At 37.3% G+C, this 16,112-nt stretch overlaps 1 protein-coding gene across 5 annotated transcripts in view; it reads left to right on the forward strand.

The window, feature by feature from the left end:
• Positions 1–483: 483 nt before the first annotated feature.
• The window catches only part of SYCP2 (synaptonemal complex protein 2), a 29,062-nt gene continuing 13,433 nt past the window's right edge, over positions 484–16,112 (forward strand). For all 5 annotated transcript variants that reach the window (XM_064391045.1, XM_064391047.1, XM_064391046.1 and 2 more), the window contains exons 1-28: positions 484–641; positions 1,397–1,441; positions 2,040–2,180; positions 2,424–2,552; positions 3,713–3,817; positions 4,367–4,391; positions 5,079–5,164; positions 6,003–6,091; positions 6,628–6,662; positions 7,252–7,394; positions 7,473–7,525; positions 7,740–7,785; positions 7,969–8,064; positions 8,429–8,489; positions 9,045–9,193; positions 9,999–10,073; positions 10,516–10,674; positions 11,371–11,467; positions 12,010–12,128; positions 13,036–13,096; positions 13,201–13,258; positions 13,460–13,596; positions 13,899–13,996; positions 14,228–14,346; positions 14,572–14,602; positions 14,877–14,941; positions 15,042–15,099; positions 15,770–15,825. In XM_064391045.1, the coding sequence (XP_064247115.1) occupies positions 1,418–1,441; positions 2,040–2,180; positions 2,424–2,552; positions 3,713–3,817; positions 4,367–4,391; positions 5,079–5,164; positions 6,003–6,091; positions 6,628–6,662; positions 7,252–7,394; positions 7,473–7,525; positions 7,740–7,785; positions 7,969–8,064; positions 8,429–8,489; positions 9,045–9,193; positions 9,999–10,073; positions 10,516–10,674; positions 11,371–11,467; positions 12,010–12,128; positions 13,036–13,096; positions 13,201–13,258; positions 13,460–13,596; positions 13,899–13,996; positions 14,228–14,346; positions 14,572–14,602; positions 14,877–14,941; positions 15,042–15,099; positions 15,770–15,825 (2,315 nt within the window). In that variant the 5' untranslated portion in view covers positions 484–641; positions 1,397–1,417. The remainder of the gene's footprint in view (positions 642–1,396; positions 1,442–2,039; positions 2,181–2,423; positions 2,553–3,712; positions 3,818–4,366; positions 4,392–5,078; positions 5,165–6,002; positions 6,092–6,627; positions 6,663–7,251; positions 7,395–7,472; positions 7,526–7,739; positions 7,786–7,968; positions 8,065–8,428; positions 8,490–9,044; positions 9,194–9,998; positions 10,074–10,515; positions 10,675–11,370; positions 11,468–12,009; positions 12,129–13,035; positions 13,097–13,200; positions 13,259–13,459; positions 13,597–13,898; positions 13,997–14,227; positions 14,347–14,571; positions 14,603–14,876; positions 14,942–15,041; positions 15,100–15,769; positions 15,826–16,112) is intronic.

The raw sequence follows: 16,112 nt of genomic DNA on the forward strand, positions 1-16,112 counted from the left end.
GGTAAAGCCCCCCTTTGGCACTGTCGGATTCCATTTAAACATATTTTCCAGTACTGCTGGATTCCATTTAAGCACATTATCCAATGCACGGCTGCCTTCCACTTAAGCACATTATCCCGTTCCCTCTGCATAATAAACACCACAGACGTCAGTGGGAGCCCTTTGCCCACAGCGGGTCTGTAACCGAGCACTCACTCGGGCAGTGAAAGCGTTTCTAAATTAAGCCCAGGAATGGATTACAGTGGTGTAGCAAGTCATGCCCGGTAATTTCTGTGTGCGGGGGGAAATTAGCCCTGAACAGCGGCTGTGGACAAAGGCAACCCGCGGTGCCGCGCTGAGGGCGCTCCGGCCGGCCGCGCTGAGGGCCCGCCCCCCGCCGCTCGCCATTGGCCCGCGCCCGCGCTGCCGGGCGCTGATTGGCCGGCGGGGCTCGCGGGGCCCGGCCCGCGCTGAGGGCGCGCGGCTGAGGGCGGCGGTGAGGCCGCGCGGGCCCGGATCCGGCCGGGGCGGCCCGGGGGCTCCTGTGGGGAAAGGGGAATTCTGATCCCTCCTCAGGGCTGTCTGAGCGGGCCGGAGACGGGAGAGCTGTGAGCTGCCAGCACGGGCCTCAGAGGAGCCCCGTTGTTCTTGTGGTGGAAAAAGTAATTAAAAATCACCCTTTGTTATTTCTGTGTTATTTAGTGCAGGGATAGCTAGGCTGTGTTCACAGTTCATGTCCCACAGAAGTAATTACCTGTCTTTAATCATTATTTGTTTGTCTGTATAATGTCTGGGATAGGGAGACCAAAGCTGCACTTTGTCGACATCACATGGTTTGGTTGGTCTAAAATAATTCATACAAAGCATGTACAGATTAGTTGCTTTTCTTAAATGTTCCACAAAACTAATATTTTTCCTGCCCTTGAGTATTAATACACTATTTTCAGAAACCTCTGTTACCCAGATGTTGCTTTTAGCTGGTGCCAATCACTTTGGAGCCCATCACTGTATGTATAATCCAGAAGTCTTTTTGTGTCATATATCATATTTGTGTTAAATTATTTAATTTACCATTTTCTGGCGAGGCCTGTGTGCAGTTTTGCTGCTGACTGTCCTGTCCTGAATAACCTGGTTTTGACCTTCTGTTCCCTCTCCTTTCTGGGACATCCTGAGGGTCCTCAGGCCCCTCTGTGCCTCTGGCCATGGAACTGAGCATTCCTTCCTCTCCTTTGCTTTAAACAATTGTTTATCCATGCAAGAAAGTTTCCTTATATCCCCAGCTGTTTAAACAGCCTTTATATAGCACTTACACACTGACAAACTTGGGAGTTTGTGTCTTTGGAGTTTGTGTTTTGACTGATTGCCAATGTGTTTGCAAAACCACTTTAAAGTGTGATGATTGTTCCCTTTTATGCAGCCGAGTTGGTGAATTGCAAAAATGCCAGCCAGGAGTGAGATGCAGGTATGTGCTGATGGAGCAGGATATAAGTATTGATTGTTTTAATTAATAGCATTTAATTGTAAGGAAAGTATTTAGTGTGGCAGTGCAGTGTGGCTTAGTGCAAAGTAGCTGGGTGGAAAGCAAGAGGAACTGGAAATTGCTACTGATGAAAATAAATCATAGGAATCTGGCACAGGGTGATCAACTGAGGTGATACTTAAGATCACAATGTTGAAATTTAGTTGTAATTGAAAGAATTTTAGAAAGAATAAAGGGACAAAATGGATAAAAGTAACTCAGAAGTGTAAAGTACTGAATATACCAAGTAAGGGGCATTGATACAACAAATACTTCTGTAGGAATTTAGTTGTAATAGGAGAAACAAAAACTAGTTAAAGCAAATAATTAAATTCTCAGTGCATAAGCATTTGCAAGATTAATGTATTACATAGGGTGCTCTGTACTTAAGGTTTTAGACATAAGTATTTTGTGACTCAGAATATTTGCTTCTAGTGCAGCAGGCGTTTGTGTAAAACTTGCATCAAATCTGTGTTAATTAGATGTGTTATATCAGTGTTAAGCACACAGTAATATAGTTGCTTTGGTATATTGCTTACAGCTTGAAAAGTTAATTGATGAAGCTGCAGGAAAAAAGGATTTCCAATCCTTAGAACAATTTCTGGCCACAGAAGAATGTGAAAATGTCTCTCACAAATGCAGCAAACAGTTTGTCAACAAATTGGACAAGCTTCTGTGTTGGGTAATGTAATCATTGCATCAAATCATCTACACCATCTTTGGAAGAGGGTGAAAAAGATTTTTTTCATTTGGCTTGATTGACACCAGCAGTTGATTTAAGAACCCAAAATAAATTTTATGAATGAAATTTCTCCTTGAAGCTGCAGTTAAGGTGGCTTTTGAGAATAAAAACACCTTCTGGTTAATTAAATATAGGTTTGTGTGGGACTTCACACTAAAGCTCCTGTTGTAATTTTGATTTCAGGCACTTGACAAACAAGAAATCAAAAGCATTTCTACTTTACTGAATGCTGTTCATAAATGTGGGAGAAAAATGAGCATAGCAGGAGAAGATGGGCTCCCAGCAATGATAAAACACGGTCTTGTTGGAAGGATAAGTAAAACCATAAAGCATCTGTGACCTTCTCAATAGCTTTATAAACATGAGTAAAGTGCATAAGCAATGGTGCAGTGCTGAGCAGCTCAGTGTTTGATTTGGTCCTTGACTGAGTCAGAATTAAGAAATTCCCATAACTTTGCAACAAAGATTGTTCATATTTAAATGTTTTTTGTCATGTGGCCCCTTATAAAGGAATGCTGCTCTGTCCCAGTGAGGGCTTTGAAAATCATGCAATATATCATTAATTTAGATATGCTTACAGCAATTGAAACAAGATTATGTATTTTCATGTGCTTTGTTACATTGCTTTTGACTCAGGAAATACAATTTCCTGATGCCATTTAATTTTTTTTTTTTGTAAATTCCCACAGCAGTAATTTTCTACCTGCTCTTTCAACAGATTTTAGTGCTATTCTGATTTTTTGGTGTTATTTGAACCTGCATGGTAGATAGATCAATCATTTGTAACTCAGCAAAAACTGAACAACAGACACACTTCCTTTCTGCTTTCACCAGAGATTTCACTGGAGAAAATTAATGGCAATATCAGAGGAGAGTTACTTAATTGCTTATCAACTGCTTTTATAATAAACAAATAATAAATAATATGATAATACACCTGCAAATAAGAAACAACTGTTGAACAACTACTGTTCCCATTAAAACTGATGTAATTTATTGAAATTGAGGTTGTTTTAGTAAGACAAATACCATTTAAAGTCATGTAGAACTCGTTATCTTTTCTTGTTTTGCAGTTACTGAAGCCTGTTGCTTTCTTCAGTGGTATGAAATACATGACACGGGCCCAAAATAATAAACAAAATTTAACAATAAACAAAACCAGGGTGATAACTTTATGCTTGTATTCACACCAAACAACACACTTCCATTCGCCCATTATCAATTTTCAGCTCCTTTGTCTGTGGTGGCAGGTGTCAAAGTGATCTCCAATTTTTGGACTAAAAAGTCCTTAAAATCACCTAATTTTGTTTGGCCTGAGTGAAGAATTTCAGTCTGGGGCTAACATCTGCTCAGCAGAGTGTGAATGCTGCTGTTTAATCATTGTAGAGTTTGTACAGTTTTACTGACGTATAATACAAACCACAGTCCTGTTCCAGGCTATTAAAATAGACTTACCTTTGTTTTCCCTTTACATGGTCAATTGGTTTGAAAAGTTAAAAGGAATTTTGGTCCTCAGAGGAAATGAAAAGAATGAAATACTTACAAGTCTGGCTGAGGATTTCTTCATCGTGTTGCTGGTAAATATACATTGATAATAAAATTTGTCAAAGTAATTGTTACTAGTTTAGCAATAAAAGGACCTTAAATATGTTTCTGTTTAATATCTTCCTAAAGTTAACTTTACAATGACTTCTGAATAGATTATAAATCATTTTGGTTAAACAGTTTGCTGTATCCATAATAATTTCAGTTCATGGCTGGCATCATGAAATAAAGTTTAAAAAAACAGTAACAGTAAATGCTCAATGACCAAAAAAAAATTTCATCTCGATCAAATTTAGATTACACCCATTATTGGGATGCTAATCCAGTTTATAAGGTCGGTTTTCTTCTCTTCATAAAAATTTTTGTCATTCATGAAATAATTTCAGTAAATTTAACTGAAATATAATTTTGGGAAAACACTTGTTAGTCGGAATATTCTCTTAGATTTGTTGTTAAGGACAAAATAATTTCAAAATCTTAAATGTTTTTTGATTACTTCCTTCAGCTCCATGTTGTATAATTTTTTTATGCTGTAATATTTTCTTTATCAAAATTATTTGTTTTGGTTATTTTTATTGCAGGTTGTGTGTGATAGCAGACCTGAAGGTGAGCTTGAAAAGCAGAAATGGGAGTTTAAAATGTCTCTATCAGAACACATGAAGGATCATATTCCTCATTCCTGTGATGTCACCTTTAGTTTGGGGTTTCTCTGTGGACAGATTTCCTTGTAACTTTCTGTTGTCAGTAATAAAAAAGCACAATAAGTCTCAGAGATGGCAGATGAATTGAGTTATTACTAAAAAATAAGAAAATCTTCCTAAAAGATAGGAATAATGTTTCTAAGGTCCTGTCACAGCCCAGTGATCCTTCCTTACTGACCTTGTCCTGGTGAGTGCCACCCTGCCCTTACCTTTCAGCGTGGCACTGGGGGGAAGGTCCCTGCAGACTGATGGTGTCATGATCCAAGTGAAAGATTCATTTCCTTGGCCCTGGGGAGATAAATTCCAGCACCTGAGCTGTGTCTCAGGGAGCTGAGTTATGGAATTGAACAATTATGTGTAAAAAATTAATAATCTCCTACCCAGGGGAATTACACAGTGATGCAAGGAATAAAAGCATGGTTACTGTAAATGGAAGTAACTATTCTGTTTTACATATCACTAACCCTTTATAAAAAGACAGACATGCTGTGTTTAATTTCTAAATGAAAATTAATCCTTTCCCAAATGTTTATGAGGGGCACCCTGATACACTCGTGACAACTCTTTGATTTCTTTCTTTCCTGTTTGTTAGGTAAAATGCAAATACTAGAAAACTTTGTTCTGAGAACATGTTCCCTCATTACTGATGCAAGAATTAATATTTATGTTCAGCAGGAGGTAAACATCCTTCTTTCTAAGCAGCAGTTTTCTGGTTAGTGTGTTAAGAGGTTTTGTGCAGATGCTACAAAAAAAGAGAATATTGTAGTGCTCTAGGATCAGAAGGATTGTATCATGTGTCTCTGGGAATGTTTGTTGTTGTTTATATGTTGGGGTGTTTCAGATCACTGACCTGTGGTTGTGGGGCTTTTTGTTTGTTTGTTGGGGTTTTTTTAAAGAGTAAATTCCAAAACAGTGATATCAAAGTTCTGTATATGTATATATATGTATTATATGTATAAAAGCATAGGAAGAAATTAGCTCTACAAGTGCTAGGAATAAGATTAAGGTTATTGGTTGTAAATTCTCTAGTCAGTTGCAGGAAATTTGCATTCCTTCCAGTATCTTCAAATTTCTCCTGTTTGTTTTAGTGACCTCAGGTTGTCAGGGGATTTTCCTTCTAAAGAAAAGGAAAGTTACAAAAAAGTCTTCTGTAAAGGCTACATCCCCAAAGGAAAGGCTTTTTAATGATAATTTAAGGTACACTTTAGCTCAGCAATCAACTGCAGACAGAATTCTGGCTTTGGAAGATTTTCTGTATTTAAACCTGCAAATAAGAAACAACTGTTGAACAACTACTGTTCCCATTGAAACTAAAGTAATTTCTTGGAATTGAGGTTATTTTAGTAAGATAAATACCATTTAAAGTCATGTAGGACTCGTTGGCTTTTCTTGTTTTGCAGTTTCTTAAGCCTGTTGCTTTCTTCAGTGGTATAAAATACATGACAAGGGCTCAAAATAAGAACAGCTCAAAGTTTAACAAACTTACTTTATATTGCCTTTTTTCCACTCTTCTTAGGTAATAAAAAAACTGAATTTATTGCTTGACAAGATCCCTCGAGATGCCAGGAAAAAGATACTTTCTACAAAGGAGATGTTACTTGCCATGTAAATGATCTTCAGTATAATTTTTGTATCATTCCATCATTTGCAGAGTTGGGAGGTGGTTTTTACCAAGCTGTTGTGCAGATTGGTCCCTGTTTAACTTAATTTCTGCACTTGCTGTTGAATTCTGAGTGTTAGTGGCTGTGGATAGGTATTCTCATGGGTTATTCTCCATCAGAAGCCTGAATTTTCCTCTTTCTCAGTCTGAATCAGGCTTCTCCCCATCCCAGTTGTCATAAAACTGTTAAACTCCTATTTGTAAGGATGTGCTTTCAGCACACTGCATCAGTCACTGGAAGGTTGGGCTGTTGGCACTGGAAATCATTTTACAGCACTTTAGAAAAGCACATAGAGTCAAAATTGTATCTGTCAGGTGATTCAGGTCCCCAAGCAGTGCTACCAGAGGTATTTACCCCTTGGAAGTCCTACAGTTCCATGGAATCAGGGGTTTGTCTCACACACTGAAAGTGTATAACAAACCTTTCCTCTGGGCCTTGTGGTGCTCTCACATTTTGATGCAATGTTCCTTTGTTTGGCAGGAGTGAAATGGGGAGGACAATTTTGGATGCTGGAGGTGAGCATAGGACTGAATTTGGTATTGAGCTTCTTAAAAATTAGCTGCAGACCCATTAAGGAACCAGAGAAGGCATTTGGAAACTGCAGAATATTGTGGTTAGAGTTATTTGAAAAATATAAATACTGCATGGAAGTAGTCTGCAACCTGGAATGTTTCTGTCTGTTCTGTGTATGGAAAACTCATTGAAGTTTTTGGTTTTCTAGAATGAAATTTTTCAAATAGGAAATATGATAAACAAGTCAATCTTTGAGGCTGGGAGCTGTGGCCATGGGCAGTAGTACTGTAACTTCCCTCAGGGATCATTTTGGTATCCAGCAATTTCCCAGCTCAGAGAGATGAAACTTGAAAACTTCTCTTGTTTAAACCTGGTGTGGCTCTGACAGTCCTGGAAACTTTGGTTGGTTTCATTTTGAAAAAGAACTTCTTTAGTCATCGTTATTCCCATACTTCTTTTTCTAGTTGTCCTTTATGGGTTGCATGTGTGGATCTAGATTGTGCTCAGCACTGCTTACCCCAGTTTCCTGCTAACATTTTCCACCTCAGCAGTTATTTAAATCTGCTCCTGCTGTGAATTGTTGTGCTGCAGACTATGACACACAAGTGGCCATCACAGAAGCTCTGTGCAGGATGGTGTCAGAGAAGCAAAGGAGACTTCTGGCCTCCCAGTGGTTTCCCATGGAGTTTGTGTCCACTGCATTTAAAGGAATTAAAGATTCAGAGTTTGAGACAGTAAGTCACATGAGGAATATTTCCAGGGAGGGAAACTTCCATCTTACAATTCTTTAAGAAATTTCTGTGTTTTAATAGGATTGCAGAAAATTTCTTAACCAGGTGAATGGCATGCTTGGAGACAAAAGAAGGTAAAACTGATTTTTTTATGTAATATATTTTCTTTTTTAGGATTTTATGTTGTGATTAAATTTCATGTTACCTCCTTGGGATAAAAATCACTTTCATTGCTGGGATCTCTGAGTCTCTAAAGTTTGTGAAAACACAATCCATTTGCTATGTTCAGATCTGCAAAATTTATTTACAGCATTATAGAATACTTGAAAAAATATCCTTTTCTTACAGGGTTTTTACATTCCCATGTTTATCAGCAGCTCTTGATGAGTGTGAGGTAAGGTTTTCTGCCTTCTAGTTAAGAAAAAATAGAGATAAAAATAAGAAAATTAACTTTTTTCAGAGGTATACAAATAGGCATGGACTCAAAGTTTGTTGGGTTCAGATCAACATGAGCCTTCTGAGCTGGTAGTAATCTGTGCTCTGCTCTTACTGTTTTATCTTATTCTTTTTGTTTTAGCTCCAGATACCATTGGATGAAAACCTGGAAGAGTTTTGGATTGATTTCAACATTGGCAGCAGAAGTATTTCCTTCTATGTGGCAGCAGAGGATGCAGTAAGCTGAGTTTTGTCTCCACTGGGTTCTCCTGAGGCAGCAAATCCACATTCCTTGGAGTGTGTCAGAATTTATTTCCCCATGTTCAACATGTTGAACTTACATGTGCATCCCAGTGTTGATGGGGCTAAAAAAAAATCCAGATTTGTTGATATTTGGATCAATTAATTTCACAGTAATGACTCCTAATGCTGTTGGGAATAGTTTAACATGTGCATAGTGAGCAACAGTGAAGGACAAGTTCCTGTCACTGTGTAACAGAGGTTTAAAAAGTTGGAAATGTGTCACTGAATGACTTTGATCACTGGATTTCTTTAAATTGTAATATACTTGTCTATCTTTCATAATGTCTTTTTCATACAAGGATCAGCAGTGGGAAACAGTCATTATACAAGAAGAAGATGTCAACACCTACAGCCTGGAAGGTATTTGGACTCAAAAATGGGACCTTTTGTTATATTCTAACTTGGATTTTCAATATAATTTCAAATTGATTAATCTTGAAGTACTGACTTAATTCTAGCAAAGCAGAATTCTCACTTAAAATATTGTAGGAACTGTTTTTATCAGGGACAAAATTGCACTGCAGTCACATCTGCACTGTGGGCATGCTGGTGTGATTTTAGGAGAATAATTTAATAATTGTGTCTTAGAGTTATTTCAATACCAAATAAGGCATAAAACAATGACAGGTAACAATATTCCTTTTAAACTTGTTAGAACAATAAATACCTGTAATGTGTCTGCAGCTGTAGTAAATAACCTTCAAAGAAAACTCTGTGCAATAATATAGAGAATAGGTATTTCTAAAATATGAAAATTTCAATTGTGTTACTAATAAAATTATTGTAGATTGGAGGGAATTAAATAAAAATTAATCTTAGTACCTGAACTGAAGGATGTGTCATGTGTTGACAAAGATTATATGAGATGCTGTTAAATTGAAATGAAACTGCTTTTCAAATTTTGTTTTTGTCCAGAAAAAGATTCAAAGAAATTATTAACAATAGATCTAAAAAGCCCAATGAGTGTGGGCAATCTTGAAGGAGAGAAATTTCTTTTATGTTTTGATTCCATCTTGGAAATCAAAGATGTGATCATAAAGATTTATGGATTTCATAAATGCAAGGTAAGATTGAAACACCTTTTTGAATAGTTTTAAATTGATTCAAACTCAATGTCTCATTGCCATTTAAATGTTCCAGCTGTGATTTTTGGAATCTCTCCATACCAAGAGTTTCTCATTAACATCACTGCTACAGAACTCCTCATATGCTGAGCTTTGGGAGAGATGCTTGATGAGGACAAAAGGAAATGGCCTCAGGTTGCACCAGGGGAGGCTTTGGCTGGATTTTAGGAAAATCTTTCCACTGGAAGGGCTGTCAAGCCCTGGCCCAGGCTGCCGGAGCAGTGGTGGGGTCCCCATCATTGGGGTCATTTGAGACCCCTGAGGAGTGGCACTTGGGGACAGGGGTTGGTGCTGGGCTCAGCTTGCTGGACTCAATCACCTGAATTGGATCTTTCATACCGAGATTGAAAATGAATTGCAACAAAAATTTCCAGGCTGCAAAGAGAACACCATACCTTAAGGTCACATTGTGCATATTTAATTTTCCAGAAATGCAACCTGGTTGCTTACAAATACTTTCAGAAATGATTCATGAGCTGTCTTGTTTTGCAGTGGAATTAACACTCATGAATTTACTCATTTAGTAAAACATTTTTAGCAAGCCATACCTTCCTCCTTTCTGCTTCTAACAAACTGCTTTGTCCTGAGCTCTGATGAGGAACTCAAGAGGGATGAATCTGCTGTGAATTTGTACAATCTGTTTTCCTCTGTCATCTGATTTCAGACACTTAAGATCTCTCACTTAAATATTTTGTTTCTTATTTAAAAAAGAGCAAAGTGTCTATTTTGACATCTCCCTTTGCAGGATTTCAGCAAGAAGCAGTCTGCATCAGTAGCCAAAACAGCTGTCCACATTGTCTTTGATGAAAGTGGATCACAGGTATTCTACCTCAGTGGGCTGAGATGCTTTCTTGGGTTTGTTTAATTCGTCTGATTATTCATAATTTATAAACAGTAAAAACAAGGACTTTAAAATATGAATAAGTATGGATAAGTCTAAAGCCAGGCAAGTGGTGTCTAGTATGCATGTATTGTTTTTTTGGGGGAGATATGAATATCCAAATAATAGACAAATATGCACAGGGCAAGTTCTTTTATGTGCATTGTTACTTGAAAACCCATCCTTGTGACAAAAATAGCAATTAAATTGGAAGTTTTTCAAACTAAAGGTCTGTGACCTCTGAAGTTTATCAGAATCTCCAGTGGGGGATGTGTTACTTGGGGTAAAGAAGTTGCTATGTGTGTTTGTATAAAAATAAAATGTTATAAAATCCAAATAATGTATACAAATGAAAAGAAATTAAAATTAAAATATTCTACAGGTTCTGGTACCAGAAAGTCAGCTGTCACCAGGATTCAAAGAAAAATCTGGAGAGGAGAAGGAGAAACTCAGTAAATACAAAATTCAGCAATCTCCTGCAAGTTTGAGAACTCAGAGTAAAAGTAACAGTCAAGAAAAACTCAGAGGTGATTCCTCCAAGGTAAGTAGGGTTGTCAAAAAAAGAGGAGTAGGAAGAAAATGCATGTCAGTTTAAATATTTGTAGTATTTAATAGTCTAAACCCCTTCTTATTTGACAGTTGGAATATAGTTAGTACTGTAATAAGAGTTTGATTGTTTTTCTTGTTTTATAAAGCTAGAAAAATCCTTTTGCTAAAAAAATTGTTAGTATTTTGACACTACAGTAATGTGACATAAATAAAAAGGAATTGTTAATGATCTTTAGACCATGATGCTCTGAGAATTCTCTTTAAAGAGAAGTTTTTGAGGATATGCTCAAATGTCCCAGTATGGTGAAGTCAAGTCCTCAGGGACTGCAGGGGAGGTGCTGAAAACTGAAACAGTTCCTGTGTCTTCATGGTGCAGTAGTGGGTGTCCATAAACATATTTCTCCTTAGTTTGTAGCTTTGCAGAATCTCCAGGGAATCCCTTGGTGAACAAGAGGCAGGATTTGCCCATACTTCATTGAATTAATTTAGAAAACAAGAATCATGTATCTCAATTTAAAAATATTTTGTTGAAATATAACTGCATAAAATCACATTACCTTGATGCCTGGAGCAGCAGCAATTGACACTCCAATAATGGACAAGAGACTCTTGGCAATAAATTTGCTGAATTCTTGTGCTGTCATCCTTAAGTCAGTGTATTATGGCCAAGTTCTTTCTGTTCCTCAAGATAACTCCATCCCGTAAAAGGAAAGTGTCTGAAGCATCTGTGCTTGTTCCTGGACCTGCAAGTGTGTCCACAAGGAGCTCATTTTTCGTCAGCACGTGTAAGTTTGCAAGGGCTTTCAGGGTAAAAACACACTGTAAATGGTATTTGAAACTCAGGCGTGAACTGTGATCCTTGGCAGGGCTGGAAATGAAAAGGAGAAATGATAAAATCTCCTGAGCAGATGCTTAAAACTTGAAATGTTTCAGGGGCACTTGCTCCTGGTCCATAGGCAGGGTGTGGGACAGGGGCTGCACAGCCTTCCCAACAGCTCGGGGTCACCTGGCACTCCTCCTGTCAGGCAGCTGAGAACTCAGTAAAAATATATTACAGTGAAATCTTAAAATAGAAACCAGCTATTTTCTGCCAAAGCCAGCCTGTAACAAGCTTTGCTTCTGCCTCCAGACATCCATAATCAGTGAGCTCTTAATCTCCACATAACAGTGTTGGAATAAATGGAATTATTAAAAGTCCAGAAGGGGCTGGTATCAAAACTAACCAGCTTTTGTTGGAGTTTGTGGAATAGATCTGTGATGGTGGGCAAAACTCTTCCTTCTGTAATGAGAGAACTGATGCAATTCTAACACATCTGTTTTATTTCAGCCACTCCTTTTAAAGGGAGATGTAAATTGCCTTTGGAAATGACCAGCTCTACTAAGAGGTCTGACAAGGATACAATATATGAGAGCAGAACAAATAATTTCTATCAGGAACCTCCTGGAGTATGCATGTCCTCTGTAGCTAAGTCTTTTTCTTAGAATAACTTAGAATAATTCATTTCTATTCTAAGAATAGCATTTTCTTAGAATAATTCATTTCTATTCTAATTTGTTCCTAATTCATATTTTAAAGAACTTGAGTTTTACAGGAAGCAAGTCATTTTTAGAAAATAGTGTGTTTTACTTCATTGCATTATATTTTCTTGCCCTCTGAAATTCAGGTTTAACATGTTTGAAGTCAGACTGAACTCTAACAAAATTAGGCCCAATTTGCATTCACTCATCAGTCCTGAGCCCAGAATTAACGTTCTATTTCTGGAACCTCAGTTCTTCCTTTGTGTGTAATAGGAGAAAGGTATATGCAATAATTTCTAATTGATTGTGCAGTAGTGAAATAGTCATAAACCACAGAATACACTCAGCTGTGCTTGTGAAATGTTCAGTTCTTCAGCTTGCAGCATTTAAAGCATTGCTTTTTTTAGTGCATTTTTGATCAGGCATTCACTACTATAAAAAAAATACCTAAATGTTGTAAATGTCTGCCTTGCTCAGATGCAGATCAAGCCCCGGACTGTGGGGCTCTGAAACATTTTTTGATACAGCCATGCTTTGGAAAAGGCTTTCATGTACAGAATGTTTGTTTAGAGCATTATGGGCTGTAAGTGGCCGTGGTACTTACTGTGCTTTTTAGAGTGAGCAGAGATGCACAGGAGACAATGAATTCTGTGAAACAAACCAGATCAGGTCAGATACCAGGAATGAGGCAGAAATACATGGGAAGGTACTGGAACAGTACTTCCAAGAAATGAGAGCAAGAAAGTCATGTTTTATTAGAGAAAGCACAAGTTTATGAGGTTGTACTGCTTATGGTCCTGCACTAATATTTCCTTTTGGGTGTCATTCCCTGTAGCAAATGCATTCTGAAGAAGTCATAAAAATTGTACAAGAGGCCACAGAAAAGCAAACTTTAGGCAAGTAATTTTACAAGCATTGGCATTGGTAGTCCTTATTTATAAAAATATTTTAATTTTTTCTTTTGCCATAATAATTGACACCAAATTAATGTCTCATTTAGATGAAGTGTTAGATATTGTTCCTGATTCTCAGCCAGTTGGGAGAAGCACCAAACCTTTGTAAGTACTGGGAGTGAATTCCAAGTCATTGTTGTCACTCACTTTGAAGGGAGAATTTTCAAGCATTACCAGAATTTATACTTTGTTGCAATGTAAAATGCTTTGATATCTCTCAGATATAATAATTTTCCTATTTTCTGATGCACTTTTATTATAATTATCATTCAATTTCTGACAGTAGGATGGTGTTGTCTTTCTTAGGCTGCCTGGTCTTTTGGAGACTTCTTTTGATAAAACTGAAACATGGAAAAAAAGAACATTCCCTCTTCCTGAGAAGAATATAACAACTGGGGACAAGCAAAAGGCAAATTTATCACTGGCACGTGCATCCCATCCAGGTGATGGTCACACTTGGTCAACTGTTACTCTCAAAAATAGATTCAGAGAAATTAACTTGCAGTGATGATTGTTTTTCCCTTTATTGCTATTGGTAGTAAAAGAGCTGTGAAACAAAAAGCATTTATTCAGCTTTTTGAAGAACTTCTCCAGATAAATGAAAAAAACAGAACCAGGAAAATTAAATTGATACCATCCTCAGTGGAGAGTCAGAGTGTTGATTGTTTGGAACAGAAACTGTTAAATACAGAAAAGAAAAATTCTGAAACTGCTACTGAACCATGGTTTAAAACATTTCTTTCAGCCAGAGTGTCTGACACATCTTTACATTCTGACCTTGCACAAGAGGACCCTGATGTTCTCCTCAGAAAAGAGACTGCAAACCCAAAACAGTCAAAGACAGTGAGAATTTCTTACCTTTGTTTCTTCCACTAGCATTTAAGAGAATTGTCCAGTTTTCAGTGTTTCAGAACTGGTGGGTTTACTGTCATGCAAGGGAAAATGTTTTTCAAATGAATGTAATTTAATCCATTAGGAGACATTTAATGAAGTTTAGGGGGTGTTTAGGAACATGAAGTTCTATTTGCAGCTTTGTTCTTCTGTTGGATGTTGAGTTTTAAACTGTTTTTATAGAAACCAAAGTCTAAAGAAATGGCAGATGTAGCCAAATCACTGATCAGTAAAATCAGTGACAGATACAGAGACAAGAGTGACGAGAAGAGCAAAGCAAGAGATTCCCTGGGCTTTAACAGGTACAATGTGAGCTACTTCCCTTTGTGCTGAGTTTTTGTGTGCCTCTGGCTGTCTCTGTGATGTGCCCATGAATGCTGATAAATGAAAGGGGCTGGGCTCTTTTAATCCATCTTTTAATTGATGTTGTATTTAAATGCGTGAATAAATTTACTGGGTTTGATGAGATTTTTTTTATATAGGCACTATTCTAATTAGCATTTAACTAAATGTATCTTTATTTTTAGGACACATTTAAATAAATCCTGGATCTCCAAGGTAACACATCAGTGCTTTTGTTGGAATTGTTTTTAATATGTAAATACTGGAAGTGGAAGTCAATAGGTGTAAAGGGAAAGTTCATAAATACCATAGGATATTAAGTATCTGTGGATGTTAATTATGCATTGACTGCAGATATGTTTTGCTATATTGAACTGTTGGTAATCAGCCTGATTATCTTCATGATGAAGAAGTTGCTTTTTGAGATGACAGTGTCTATGAATGCACAGTCCAGATTTGACAGAGGAGCTAACTTTTCATTTATGGATAGGAAGAAGTTCAGGACAGGACCCTAAAAACTGCTTCCTTTCTTAATATTACTGCTGGTCACATTTTGTAAGTAGTTACATTTTCAAACACAATTTATGATTACGCACACCTAACTGTCAAATTTTCATTAATTCAGTCATAAAATTGATCTCTCTCTGTTTGGCAGGGATGATGTCTACAACTTTAACATCAGTGGGTTTGATGAGCCTACAATCAAGCTTGGAGTAAGAAATAATGAAATTTATATGTTATGAATAGAATAGAAAGGAAATCAGTCAAATGTTTTACTGAAAGTATAACTAAGATCTGAAAATTCAAATTATATCAGTGAACTAAGTGGAGGAGAAAGTTTGCCTTGTAAATACCTCCAGCATTCTCAAATATTGAACAATGTACTCTCTCTTAAGATTCTGGCCACTTCAGGCTATGATTATGTTTTTCCTGAATTAAGAATTAAACAGTGTGTTAGGAGTATCTTTATTTTAAATTATCCTGAAAACATTACTGGCATCTTTCTAATCCCCATTTTAAAGACATCTTTGTGCAGATGTTTGAGCAAAAAGAAAGTAAAAGATGATGATAAAGAAAGATGATTAAAGATAGTTTTGCTTCTTGTGGCTCAGAGGAGTGAATTGGGGAAGGTTGTGAAGCAGGTGGGTGGGAGCTCTTTTATTGCTTTGACATCCTGAAAGCTTCAGTCAGTTGCTGTTGGTTTTAACTGTCAGCTCTATTAAATAAATTGTAAGATAGAAATTAATGACCCTTAATTACTGAGTGTAATAACTAAGGAAAAAAAACTCCTTAGCAGTTACTGGCTGGTAGCCTGTTTAATTTTGTACAGATTCTATAACCACAGAAAATCTTCCTTTGTTTCTTCTCTATTTGCATTTTTAGCTCCAAGAATTGCGTGTGACTGAACTGAGTGTTCATACAGAGCCAGACAAAAAAGGGTAGGATGTTCTGTTTTGATTGCTGATTATCCTAGTACAGCCTGCACTCTCCAGCAGGCAGTCACAATATTCCAGGGAATGCTGCATGACCAGAATGTCTTGGCTCTGTTGGTGTTTTTAAGCAATAAACTTTGCTGTGTTCTTCTAGGCTGTTCCTTGATGGTCCTTTGGGAAGGTGATAAAAAGGAAGGGATGTGTTCCATGAAGGAAATAGTTCTCCTCATGGAATACTACAGGGAGAGAAACTGCTGAATAGAGGGGGATGGTTTTTGGTTAATGATCCTCCT

The sequence above is a fragment of the Passer domesticus genome, chromosome 16 (assembly GCF_036417665.1).
Source record: "Passer domesticus isolate bPasDom1 chromosome 16, bPasDom1.hap1, whole genome shotgun sequence".
Lineage (NCBI taxonomy): Eukaryota > Metazoa > Chordata > Aves > Passeriformes > Passeridae > Passer > Passer domesticus.